This window comes from Myxine glutinosa, chromosome 5 (assembly GCF_964187855.1).
Source record: "Myxine glutinosa chromosome 5, kmMyxGlut1.1, whole genome shotgun sequence".
Classification (NCBI taxonomy): Eukaryota; Metazoa; Chordata; class Myxini; order Myxiniformes; family Myxinidae; genus Myxine; species Myxine glutinosa.
The window spans coordinates 8,668,458-8,683,046 of NC_136265.1; the positions used below are offsets into that span (position 1 = coordinate 8,668,458).

Consider the following 14,589-nt stretch of genomic DNA (forward strand, 5'->3'; position numbering starts at 1 on the left):
TCCACAAACTAGGACCAGCACTTTCTAACCCATTACCTGTGGTTACCAGCCACAAACTACGACCACAACTAGTTAACCCATTACCTGTGGTTACCATCCATAAACTATGACCACAACTAGTTACCCCATTACCTGTGGTTACCAGCCACAAACTACGACAACAACTAGTTACCCCATTACCTGTGGTTACCAGTCACAAACTACGACCAGCACTTTCTAACCCATTAACTGTGGTTACCAGCCACAAACTACGACCACAACTACTTAACCCATTACCTGTGGTTACCATCCACAAACAAGGACAAGCACTTTCTAACCCATTACCTGTGGTTACCATCCACAAACAAGGACCAGCATTTTCTAACCCATTACCTGTGGTTACCATTCACAAACTACAATCACAACTAGTTAACTCATTACCTGTGGTTACATCCACAAACTAGGACCAGCACATTCTAACCCATTACCTGTGGTTACCAGCCACAAACTACGAGCACAACTAGTTAACCCATTACCTGTGGTTACATCCACAAACTAGGACCAGCACTTTCTAACCCATTACCTGTGGTTACCAGCCACAAACTACGAGCACAACTAGTTAACCCATTACCTGTGGTTACATCCACAAACTAGGACCAGCATTTTCTAACCCATTACCTGTGGTTACCAGCCACAAACTACGAGCACAACTAGTTAACCCATTACCTGTGGTTACCATCCACAATCTAGGACCAGCACTTTCTAACCCATTACCTGTGGTTACCATTCACAAACTACGACCACAACTAGTTAACCCATTACCTGTGGTTACCATCCACAATCTAGGACCAGCACTAATGAACCCATTACCTGTGGGCTGTGGTTACCATTAATAAAGTTCCCTTGTAAAGGTAGCCCCATATCATGGTTAACCCGTGTTAACCCTCCATTGTAACCCAGTACTTACGGTTCAGGAAGAGCGTCGTTCCTCGCGCTGTTCCGTGTTTCGCTAAAAACTCCGCGATCTGATTTTGGACTCGTTGAGCATCCTCTGGGCTGGGCAGGTTAGCCGTGGGCAGGTAAGAGCTGGGCAGGTTAGCCGTGGGCAGGTAAGAGTTGGTCAGGTTGGTCGTGGGCAGGTAAGAGCTGGTCACGTTGGTCGTGGGCAGGTAAGAGCTGGTCACGTTGGTCGTGGACAGGTAAGAGCTGGGCAGGTTAGCCGTGGGCAGGTAAGAGTTGGTCGTGGGCAGGTAAGAGCTGGTCACGTTGGTCGTGGACAGGTAAGAGCTGGGCAGGTTGGCCGTCGGCAGGTAATCAGAGAGCACGTTCCTCGACCATGTATTCGTGGACACGGTCCTTCTCTTGACTGCGCTCTCCATCCTGGAGAAAGGAAGAGGTGACCAAAGGAAGACAGATAACGTGCGGTCGAAGACGAGGAGGAGACCTCAGATGGACCCTCAGGTATTTATCCTTCTGACTTTCATGCCAGATCGTGCTTCCTTCTGTTTGCAGGTGTCTGCCCACGACCTTTTTATTCTGGTCGCCACTCGCTCCCCTGTTGTGTTCAGATCTCCACCCACTCCCCGCCCTCTCCCCCTTCAAAGAGAACTTTACCCTCTTCGCGCTGCCAAGAATCCTCCAAACAAAATCCACTTTCTTCGCCACTTCCTCCTGGACTCGCCCTCGTGATCAAGTCAACCTCATCCAGCTATCTCCAACCTCATCCATTCCTCTCGAGTCTCGAACCTCGTCCATCCCTCTTCCCTCTCCCACCTCGTTCAGCCCTCTCCAACATCATCCATTCCTCTCGAACCTCGTCCTGCCCTCTCCAACCTCGTCCACTCCTCTCGAACCTCGTCCTTCCCTCTCCAACCTCGTCCATCCCTCTTCCCTCTCCAACCTCGTCCATCCCTCTTCTCTCTCCCACCTCGTCCTTCCCTCTCCAACCTCGTCCACTCCTCTCGAACCTCGTCCACTTCTCTCGAACCTCGTCCACTCCTCTCGAACCTCGTCCTTCCCTCTTCAACCTCGTCCAGCCCTCTTCCCTCTCCAACCTCGTCCAGCCCTCTTCCACCTCGTCCATCCCTCTTCTCTCTCCCACCTCGTCCATCCCTCTCCAACCTCATCCATTCCTCTCGAACCTTGTCCTTCCTTCTCCAACCTCGTCCAACCCTCTCCCACCTCGTCTATCCCTCTTCTCTCTCCAACCTCGTCCATCCCTCTTAGACTCTTCAACCTCGTCCATCCCTCATCCCTCTCCACCTCGTCCATCCCTCATCCCTCTCCAACCTCGTCCAGCCCTCTTCCCTCTCCAACCTCGTCCAGCCCTCTCCCACCTCGTCCATCCCTCTTCTCTCTCCAACCTCGTCCATCCCTCTTAGACTCTTCAACCTCGTCCATCCCTCATCCCTCTCCACCTCGTCCATCCCTCATCCCTCTCCACCTCGTCCATCCCTCATCCCTCTCCAACCTCGTCCATCCCTCATCCCTCTCCAACCTCGTCCATCCCTCATCCCTCTCCAACCTCGTCCATCCCTCTTCCCTCTCCAACCTCGTCCATCCCTCATCCCTCTCCAACCTCATCCTTCCCTCATCCCTCTCCAACCTCGTCCAGCCCTCTCCCACCTCGACCATCCCTCTTCTCTCTCCCACCTCGTCCATCCCTCTCCAACCTCATCCATTCCTCTCGAACCTCGTCCTTCCTTCTCCAACCTCGTCCATCCCTCTCCCACCTCGTCCATCCCTCATCCCTCTCCAACCTCGTCCAGCCCTCTTCCCTCTCCAACCTCGTCCAGCCCTCTCCCACCTCGTCCATCCCTCTTCTCTCTCCAACCTCGTCCATCCCTCTTAGACTCTTCAACCTCGTCCATCCCTCATCCCTCTCCACCTCGTCCATCCCTCATCCCTCTCCACCTCGTCCATCCCTCATCCCTCCCCACCTCGTCCATCCCTCATCCCTCCCCACCTCGTCCATCCCTCATCCCTCTCCACCTCGTCCATCCCTCTTACCTCTCCAACCTCGTCCATCCCTCATCCCTCTCCATCCTCGTCCATCCCTCATCCCTCTCCAACCTCGTCCATCCCTCTCCAACCTCGTCCATCCCTCTTCCCTCTCCACCTCGTCCATCCCTCATCCCTCTCCAACCTCGTCCATCCCTCATCCCTCTCCAACCTCGTCCATCCCTCTTCCCTCTCCAACCTCGTCCATCCCTCTCCAACCTCGTCCATCCCTCTTCCCTCTCCAACCTCGTCCATCCCTCATCCCTCTCCACCTCGTCCATCCCTCTTCCCTCTCCAACCTCGTCCATCCCTCATCCCTCTCCACCTCGTCCATCCCTCTTCCCTCTCCAACCTCGTCCATCCCTCTTCCCTCTCCAACCTCGTCCATCCCTCATCCCTCTCCACCTCGTCCATCCCTCTTCTCTCTCCAACCTCGTCCATCCCTCATCCCTCTCCACCTCGTCCATCCCTCTTCCCTCTCCAACCTCGTCCATCCCTCATCCCTCTCCACCTCGTCCATCCCTCTTCCCTCTCCAACCTCGTCCATCCCTCATCCCTCACCACCTCGTCCATCCCTCTTCCCTCTCCAACCTCGTCCATCCCTCTTCCCTCTCCACCTCGTCCATCCCTCTTCCCTCTCCAACCTCGTCCATCCCTCATCCCTCTCCACCTTGTCCATCCCTCTTCCCTCTCCAACCTCGTCCATCCCTCATCCCTCTCCACCTCGTCCATCCCTCTTCCCTCTCCAACCTCGTCCATCCCTCATCCCTCTCCACCTCGTCCATCCCTCTTCCCTCTCCAACCTTAGCCATTCCTCATCTCTCATCCCTATCCCTCTATTTGAACTCTTCACACGTATCCTCCTCCGTTTCCATTCTTCCCGCCCGGTGCAGACATGTCCGTTACATATTGTTACAGACGCGGTTTTGGATGTTAGTTTACCGAGCGGTTTGGTATGACCGCGTCTGCACAGTTTACCCGATTATACTCGAACGTTGGCCGAGTCGCGCTACGCTAAATCAATTGAGGAAAGGACACAACGGCTGGGTTAAATGACACGACACCAGGGGTACAGTTCTCAAGACCTCCGGAGGAGGTTATAATATTTGTATGCGGAACGTTGAGATTACAAGGACAAGAGGTACAGCATAGGAAGGTGGGCACTTAATCACGGTCTTATAGTAGCCCTGACAGACCACAGATAAACAGGACAAGACTGACTCACACAGGGATTGATGGCAAGGAAGGGCAGGTAGTCGATGGATAGCACAAGGTGCACCTTGGCTCAGGGACAGGATAAAGCGCGGTCCAAAAGATGCAGGGAGGTCTCTCAGCGCTCGGAGGTGGCGACTTCTCTCTTCAAGCTGGGGGCGCATCTGACGTCACGTCCGGTAAGTGGCTGCGTATATCCAGCGGGGAGTGACACGCCCTCGGCTCGTTAGCTCCGCCCCAGATGGAATCGGCCCGCCGCTTCTTATTGGGTGCGAGGGGGTTACCGGGCTCCGCCCTTGACGAGGAGCTGACAGCCAGCCCCTTCGTGGTAACCCCGTAACCTGGAGGTAACCTGGAGCACATGGGCAATGGCGGCTAACCGAGCCGGAGTGAGGACGCCCACTCCCCGCACCGCCGCCGCGCCGCCCCCGCTGTGGTTGTAGTTGTTGTTGTTGTTGTAGTTCCATGAGATGATGGGAGGATGCGGAGATGAGGTTGTGGGGAGGTATTGGGAGGTCCTAAACTCACTACTGGTGCCATACAATCACATTCTGGTGCAACGAAGAGTCAGAATTAATGGAAACGAGTCCTTAACTGACATAGACTAAGAATAACTAGCAAGATGTCCTATAGTTGTCTACGTGAGATGCGGTGAACCTGGGCACGACATTTAATGGGGGAAAAAGGGGAAGGTCGGTTCTACAGAGTGTTGTTTACAGACAATGGGACTAGGGAATGGGGGATTGGGGATAGTTGGGGAGTATTGGGGAAATAGGGGAATATTTACAAGCGGATATGGATGGAGGCCAAATCCCATATCCGCAACATTGCACCCTTCTCTACCTCGGGGCGTCCCGACCCGATAAATTTTTACTTACTTTAGTGTGGCACTCAGATGTAGTTCCCTCTACTATTAACTCTACCCTGAGTGCGACAGTTTTACAGATGTTCACAAATGAGTAAATATGTCCCCCTGCGACGTTGCACCCTTCTCCTAACAGAAACACACCCACAGGATAACCGAATCGCGGAAAGAATCCTCAAACTAAACATACAGCCGGTAGGGAGCATTATTTACATAAGACTACGCTGATATTTACACTACGATCCAGGACCTCTTTTTGGAGGAACACATGCAGATGTTATGCATAGAGAGAGCACGCATGCCAGCATCGATACACCAACCCACGAGTGCTCTGTGGCCTTACGGCCTTTAATAATGTGCAGAGCACCCCGTTCAAGCACCAAAAGCACCACCCCATAACACAGTCAGCACCATCTGGTGCACCAATAAAGCGTTCATAAATCACCGGTGGTGTCGCAGCCGGCCGATGTTCTGCCGCTGGTCTTGCCTTCATGTGGTGCACTTGGCCTTCTTGCTTCTTTCAAAAATAAAGAAAGGCGCCAACCGCGTCCATTTCTTTATTGTGGCCGTCAGGGGGCCAACTATTAGTGGTTCACCTGCATGGCATAGGTGCCACGTTGACCCATAGGTCCATCAACGGGTGGTGCTTGCCCGCAAAAGACTGCGGTCCATGGTGGGCGGCCACAAACATTGCGGTCCATATGGTGTATCGATCCCGGCAGCAAGCAGCGAAAGTGCAGGCCCACAACTGCGGAGCCAGCACCTCTCTCTCCTCTCTCTCTGCCCCAAAGCCAGATCCTCGGAGGTGGGAGACAAAAGAAGAAGACAAGTGAGTAAGGTGGTAAGGGCGCAAAAGTGCACGCAATGTAAGGTAATGCCCACTGGGGGCACATGGGAACCAGGTGAGACAGGTACGTTCCTACCGTACGCCCCCCCCCCCCACCAGGTAACCTACATTGCCCCTCCCTTACCCCTTACTGTATCCACAAAACACAACACTACCCATAAACATCTACTTTACAAATCAACAACGTCCCTACTGTCTTCCCCGTTCCTCCCATAAACCAAATTCGTCTTCTCTCCCTCCTAACCAATCAAATTTGCCATTTCCAACTCTCATCACAATTTGCCATCTCCAACTCAACATCAAAATTTGCCATCACCAATTCATCATCAGTCCCTCCCAAGGAGGGAAAGATGGAATCACCCCAATGTCTCATCCACGTCGTGATGCGTCTCACAAATCCAACAGCAATTCTCCTTTCCTGCACACAGAACAAAGAAAACACAGGTGTGGAGTCATCATCACCACAGGTAAGTGGCTGCGTATGGTGCGACAGGTTCATCAATCCTAACTATTTCCTAAATGACTTTAACAACTTTACATTACCCGGGGTCTTTCTCTGCCAAACCATTGGCCCTCTTACACTATGGGTTCTAAAAACCAATTCCCATTGACCAAACTGTGGTGCTTTTCAATTTGGGGTCTCACTCCCCCGATTCATCTCCCGGTGCCCTCGCACAATTTCTGGGCCGCGACGTGTAGCTCTCCCAGCCGGTCTACCCACCTGCACACCTCCACCACTGCAGTTGCCTCCGAGCTTACCTGCTCCTTACCCTAACCTATCTACCTGGGGAAGGCCCTCTGGCGCTCTCCCCACTCGGTGCCCTCTCTGGCACTGGGCTACCCGGGTCCGTCCTCCGGATCCTCGGGCCCCATCCACAACTCTACCGGCTCCCAGAGCCCACCTGCGGCCTCACCTGGCCGACATCCTCACAGTGGTGGAGTGCCCAACCAACTACACACACTAACAGGCTACACGCCCAGCCATTTCCACAACACTAATGCACCCATCCACAATACCATTCTGCAACCGCACCACAAATGCCAATATCCAACCACAATTTACCTATACCCTCTACCTAACACTTACACTACCCGCCCCGGGTACTCGTGAAAGGGGTCCACTCTTCCCCCATCCACACCTTCGCACCATGCACACCACTCCGTACCACTTACTCCAACTCTCTCCACACCGCTCATTCTCTGCTCCATATATTCCACTCACCTGTACTTGCACACATGTGCTCTCACACCTGGTGCCACCTGCACCCTTCTCTCCCCAAGCGCATTCGCGCTGATCCACAACACTCACTACTCATACACTGCTCCACACTGCTCCACACACCTGTCCAGCTCTCACACAGCATCATCTCATCTAACTACTCCCCTCTGAAACTTGCGCTTCCCAGTCGTCCCTTTAAACTATTGCGCTCCCACGTCATTATCATCCACACTAATCTACCTGCGTCCCCCCTACAGGTATCAGTCACTAACTAACCTTAACGTCACCTAATGTCATCTTCTAGGGCCCTACACACGATATATCCTAACCCACCCGGGCTAGTTTTCACTGCCATACACCCCATAAGCTATTGCGCATTTGCCCCACATGGGAAGGATGGTGGATTTGCCATCCCACCACATCGGGGGTCTCTCACTATAAATTTTGCTCGTCCAAATTCCAACCAATTCAAAAATTTGCCAATCACTACTCATCATCTGCCAATCACTACTGCCAATCCTTTGCCAATCATCAAATTTTGTTTTTCTCTAATTTTGGGGCCAAAACACTATCCTCATCACACAGTCTACTCACTAATGCCTCTCGGTGCGCCAATTCCTGTCCAAAGCCCGGCTTCGTAAAGCCAAGCCATGAATGCGGGTTGTTCTGTGCCAGCGGCTGGATGCGTCCGGCACTCGGTGCAGGGAAGGAGGTTTACCCGGGCCGAGATCCCACGCACCTTCTCGGCACGGAGCCATCCCATGGCTCGATCTCGACCTGCCGGAATGCCTCAACAAAAAGTGGTCGCCATGACGACCCTTCCTATCCAGCCGCCCGCTCCGCCTAGTGGAGCACGGACGCGGCCGTTCAAAGCGAGGCCCAGCACGCACCGAGGGCCCGATTCGGCTAAAAGTCGCTCTAACCGCTAACCCGTTTAACGTCGATGCTTCACCTGCATGCTTACACCCCGCAGCCCGTTCCTTGCTCACACATCCAGCCGTTCCCATGCTCCTCGTACCTTTCCTTACACACCCAGGTACCCTCATTCCACTCACAGCCTTGGTCACACACCTGACCACCGAACACTTTGGCACACATTCGTTGGTCGCACACCTCACCAACACACCTTTTCGCGCCCCCTCCTCGGTCACCTCCTCTGTGACAATCACAGGTGTGCTCTCATTCGCACACCCTACCACGTGCCTCACTACCAATTCCAGCGTGCATTCCCACTCACGCTCTACCATTCCAGGTGTGCTTCCTTTCTCACCTGTCACAACCAACTCACGCTCCGTGTCACTTTTACTACTCTCACCTCCACTCTTGACAGCGCACTCACCCTTACTCTCGACAGCGCACTCTTTCCTCATGCACCTGTCCGTTACACACCTTTCTCGCACACCCTCTCCCGTTACATCCTCTGTAACACTCACCACACCGCGCTTCCATGTGCTCCCTCGCACACGCGCTACGACCGACTCACTCTCGCCAGCACCCTCACTCCTTGGCACGCACTTTTTCCTCACACACCCCAGAGTCGGACTTTCTTGCACACCTCCTTTTTCGCACACCAGACCTGTCGCACACTTCACCAACGGCCTCTCACGAACACACGGGTCCATCTCGACCCCCAAGCTCATTAAATCCCCTGGCGCATCATACGCACGACCATATTGGTCACCACTTACACCGGGTCCTCTTCCTCTTCGCTTCTCCTCCATCACCTGCGAATCCCTCATCCGGTTAATGAGCACATCATCACGATCCAAACACAGACTTTGGACCAATTCTTTTACCTCCTCCTTTATCTTTTTCTTATCCTCTCTCCGTCGCTTCTTAATTTCGCTCACCCCTTCTTCCACTTCTTCTAATTTCTGCTTCACCTCCTTCATCTCCTCGTGCACCCCTTTAAGTTCTTCCTCTAACTCCACTTTATTTTTTTCTATGTGCTCCCGCACCTCCCGCTCTTTAACCTCCATCACCTCTACCACCTTGTTCATTTTCCTCGTCAAGTCCTCATGTACCGTCTGACACTCTTTTTTAATTACCCCTACGTCCTTTTTCATCTCCTTCTGCGTCGATTTTAACCCCTCTATTACCGCTGTGTTCTTCTTTACCTGTTCCCCCAACTCCTTTTGTCCCACTGTCAGTTGTTCTACTCCCAGCGTCAACTCCTCTATACCACCTTGCAATTTTACAGTCCCCTTTCTCACCTCCTTCTCCATGCGCTCCTTACAGTGCCTCACCTCCTCGCGCACTCCTCCGACCTCCTCACTCACTCCTCTTCTGATCTCTTCTCCCATCACTTGCATCTCCTGCCCAGATGCCACCCTCATCTGCTCCATTTCCTCCCTGTGAGCATCCATTTTGGTTTCTACCCCCATTCTGACCCCCTCTATCTGCTGCCCCATTTGTTTAACTTCCCTTTCCGCTTGGTCCCTCATGTCCCTCAATTTGCCTTCCATACTGTTTTCTAACCCCTCTAACCCCTTTTGCATCCCTTCCATTTGATTCTCTTGAGCGGCCATTCTGTTTTCTACCCCCATTAACCCATTTTTCACCTCTTTTATCCCGTTGTCTAACCCCTCAAATTTGTCGTCTAACTTCCCAAATTTCTTGTCTAATCCCTTAAAATTATTGTCTAACCCCTCACCGGTACCCCTCGCTTCGTCCCTCATTACCCCCATTTGGCCCTCCAATCGCTCACCCTGAGCTACCATCCGGTTCCCCATTACCCCCATCATTCTGCTTTCCATTTCTTCGCTATTTTGGGCCATAAGGGCCTTCATTTGTATTAAAAAAAGGTTCAAATCTACCAGCGGCGCTACCACGGTCGCGGGCGTGGTCGCCGTGGCCATGTGCGAGGCGCCATTTTGTGCGTCTGCTACCCTCACTGCTTCGCTCTCCTCATGTCCCTCATTTTGGTCCTGGATCGACCCTGCCTCACTCTCCTCTACCGGAACCCAGCCGTCTTGGTCTGCCATAGCGCGACTTTCAAAATTCGGGTTTTTATTTTTTTTGTAAAACACAATTAAATTTCGCTGTTATAATTTCGAGTGCGTGAAACGCGCTCCGGATCGAATCCCACTTCCCGACACCAAATGTTACTCTAATAGTACAATTGGTGTTCCAAAATTTGGGCCTAACAAATTTAGTCCCAGGTCCGAATCCAACTCCTCGACACCAAATGTTACAGACGCGGTTTTGGATGTTAGTTTACCGAGCGGTTTGGTATGACCGCGTCTGCACAGTTTACCCGATTATACTCGAACGTTGGCCGAGTCGCGCTACGCTAAATCAATTGAGGAAAGGACACAACGGCTGGGTTAAATGACACGACACCAGGGGTACAGTTCTCAAGACCTCCGGAGGAGGTTATAATATTTGTATGCGGAACGTTGAGATTACAAGGACAAGAGGTACAGCATAGGAAGGTGGGCACTTAATCACGGTCTTATAGTAGCCCCGACAGACCACAGATAAACAGGACAAGACTGACTCACACAGGGATTGATGGCAAGGAAGGGCAGGTAGTCGATGGATAGCACAAGGTGCACCTTGGCTCAGGGACAGGATAAAGCGCGGTCCAAAAGATGCAGGGAGGTCTCTCAGCGCTCGGAGGTGGCGACTTCTCTCTTCAAGCTGGGGGCGCATCTGACGTCACGTCCGGTAAGTGGCTGCGTATATCCAGCGGGGAGTGACACGCCCTCGGCTCGTTAGCTCCGCCCCAGATGGAATCGGCCCGCCGCTTCTTATTGGGTGCGGGGGGGTTACCGGGCTCCGCCCTTGATGAGGAGCTGACAGCCAGCCCCTTCGTGGTAACCCCATAACCTGGAGGTAACCTGGAGCACATGGGCAATGGCGGCTAACCGAGCCGGAGTGAGGACGCCCACTCCCCGCACCGCCGCCGCGCCGCCCCCGCTGTGGTTGTAGTTGTTGTTGTTGTTGTAGTTCCATGAGATGATGGGAGGATGCGGAGATGAGGTTGTGGGGAGGTATTGGGAGGTCCTAAACTCACTACTGGTGCCATACAATCACATTCTGGTGCAACGAAGAGTCAGAATTAATGGAAACGAGTCCTTAACTGACATAGACTAAGAATAACTAGCAAGATGTCCTATAGTTGTCTACGTGAGATGCGGTGAACCTGGACACGACATTTAATGGGGGAAAAAGGGGAAGGTCGGTTCTACAGAGTGTTGTTTACAGACAATGGGACTAGGGAATGGGGGATTGGGGATAGTTGGGGAGTATTGGGGAAATAGGGGAATATTTACAAGCGGATATGGATGGAGGCCAAATCCCATATCCGCAACAATATTAATGAGTGTTTGTGTTCCTCATCATTACGAGGTTTCCAGTGATTTGTTCATCGGTGTCCATTTTGAGATGTGTTCGAGCATCAATCACACTCGGACTGATTGTGACGTCATCTCCCAAATCCAATTAACCACGTGACCGATTCGGCTCTTTCTTTCTCAAACATATCATTCGTAGTCACGTGTGTGTGATGCAGAACTCGAACGTGTATTCACTAGCATCCATTACTGATGCATAAACGACCAAAACTCGTGATTGAAAATTCCCTTCGTTGTGCTCTGTGACGAATACAAGGTGTAAGGTCGGAAGGTTGTTATATCATGCGGTAGTTGTTGGTCGTGCAGTAATTATAAGCAGGACGGTGAAGTATCAGTGACGTGTCGTGATCTGGCGTGACTTGTGATGATTCAGTGTGACATGTGTCATGTGATGATCCGCTCTGACGTGTGATGATCCGGTGTGACTTGTGGTGATCCGATGTAACATCTAGTGATCCAGTATGACATGTGATGATCCGCTATGACGTGTGATGATCCGGTGTGACGTGTAGTGATCCGATGTAACATGTGATGATCCGCTATGACATGTGATGATCCGGTGTGACGTGCAGTGATCCGTTATGACATGTGATGATCCGGTGTGATGTGTAGTGATCCGATGTAACATGTGATGATCCGCTATGACATGTGATGATCCGGTGTGACGTGTAGTGATCCGATGTAACATGTGATGATCCGCTATGACATCTAGTGATCCAGTTTGACATGTGATGATCCGCTATGGCGTGCGCTGATCCGGTGTGACGTGTAGTGATCCGGTATGACATCTAGTTATCCAGTATGACATATAGTGATCCAGTTTGACATGTGATGATCCGGTATGACATCTAGTGATCCAGTATGACATGTGATGATCTGCTATGACGTGTGATGATCCGGTGTGACTGTGATGATCCAGTGTGATGTATGATGATTTGGTGTGACGTGTGATGATCCGTTATGACATCTAGTGATGCAGTTTGACATCTAGTGATCCAGTATGACATGTGATGATCCGTTATGACATCTAGTGTTCCAGTATGACATCTAGTGATCCAGAATGACATCTAGTGTTCCAGTATGACATGTGATGATCTGGTGTGATGTGTGATGTGTGATGATCCGTTGTGATGTGTCATGATCCGGTGTGACATATCGTGATCCAGTATGACGTGTGATGATCCGTTGTGAGTCGTATTGATCTGGTATGACATGTGATGGTCCGTTGTGACATGTGATGATCCGCTATGACATGTGATGATCCGTTATGATGTGTGAGGATCCGGTGTGATGTGTGATGATCCATTGTGAGGTGTATTGATCTGGTATGACATGTGATGATCTGCTATGACGTGTGATGATCCGGTGTGACATGTGATGATCCGGTTTGACGTATGATGATTTGGTGTGACGTGTGATGATCCGGTATGACATCTAGTGATCCAGTTTGATATCTAGTGATCCAGTTTGACATCTAGTGATCCAGTATAACATCTGGTGTTCCAGTATGACATGTGATGATCCAGTGTGATGTGTGATATGTGATGATCCGGTGTGACGTGTGATGATCCGGGGTGATGTGTGATGATCCGTTGTGACGTGTAATGATCCGGTGTGACATGTAGTGATCCAGTATGACGTGTGATGATCCGGTGTGACATGTGATGATCCGTTGTGACGTGTGAGGATCCGGTGTGACGTGTGAGGATCTGGTGTGACGTGTGATGATCCGTTGTGAGGTGTATTGATCTGGTATGACATGTGATGATCCGGTGTGTATTCACGAGCTTAACGGCCGGCTTAACATCCATCCAAAGGACAACACGCACACATTCACACTTTCTGTTCAGTTCAGGTGTTTTGTTGTTGTTTTGGAAATTAGGTATAAAAATAAAATGACAACCACACCCATGAATGTTCCTAGACTCGCCCGCGCCCCTCTCCAGATATGTCGTGCACCCGGCATGGTCACCTTGCAGGTTTCCGTTCTCCATCATCCTCAGGCTTGGGGGGGGGGGGGGGGAGGGGGTTGAAACAACAACAACACCAGGTAAGTTTACCCTCTCGCTAATACCTTGGTGGACATGAATATTTAAGATCACAATAAAGGACTTCATAACTTCAGTTGATGATGAAATGAACAAACGAGCAATATTTCTGCAACATAAATTATGACGTCATTTAATAACCGTGAATCGAATTAGAGTTCGTCGAACACTTTACCCCGCACAGTTTTGAGAAAAACGACATGAGACGGGTTTTTTCAACTTTGCACAAACACATTTCCTATGACGAGCCGCCATTTTGTCCGAATCTCGATAGTCCACCATGTTGAGAGCGAGCGGAACGTTTGATTGGTCAAGGTGGCGTAATAGTCTGGCCTTGTACTGCTAAACAAAAGGTTCCTGAAAGTGTCAACAAGGAGATTTGTGTTCTACACTCTACAAAGTTCAAGCATATAATTTAATTTAAATAAAATAAAGGTTGTATGAAAAAAAAACCCCCACTGAATCGAAGTCCATCGCGGTTGATTCAGAGGCGGCCCGCTGAACAGCTGGTTAGTTTTCCGATTCGTTGTCTACCATGTTCAAAATTGAAATATGCCATGAAATTGAAATTAAGTGGTTCCTTGATCAAAGACTGATGTCTGCAGACAGACAGAGTGAACTTATTGCTGAACTCTGCTTTGTGCTTCGCCCCGCGCAAGGTAAAAATTCAGGTATACCGGCATCCCTTAAAGTCGGAGCATTGTTGGAGATCAAATTAACAAAGGGTTCCTTCAGAATGGAGCACATGCGACACCAGGAAGGCAGTTTCTGTCTCAAAACGAAATGTGCTTGTGATTTACAATCTTTGCCCTTCATAGCTTGGGATGGAACTGCCCGGAACCGCCACGCGGACCCTGGTGACCAGGTGCTCTGCCATCCGTGGAGGCCACCGGGGCTTAGGTAAGAACCCCAGAGGCAAGTAGGATCACGTCCACTAACCAGGCAAGTTTGCGTGGCTGATAATGAACTCCGTACTGGTCACAGCATCTTGTTGCAGGATTTGCTAAAGGAGTTCGAGGGTGAGAAATACATCAAGAGGTTTTGCCATCAACTCGGTGGAG

At 51.2% G+C, this 14,589-nt stretch overlaps 1 protein-coding gene across 1 annotated transcript in view; it reads right to left on the bottom strand.

The window, feature by feature from the left end:
• Nucleotides 1–1,545, bottom strand: part of LOC144892201 (uncharacterized) — a 28,141-nt gene extending 26,596 nt beyond the window's left edge. The window contains exon 1 of the mRNA XM_078777562.1: nucleotides 947–1,545. Coding sequence (XP_078633688.1) covers nucleotides 947–1,358 — 412 coding nt within the window. The 5' untranslated portion in view covers nucleotides 1,359–1,545. The remainder of the gene's footprint in view (nucleotides 1–946) is intronic.
• Nucleotides 1,546–14,589: the final 13,044 nt, after the last annotated feature.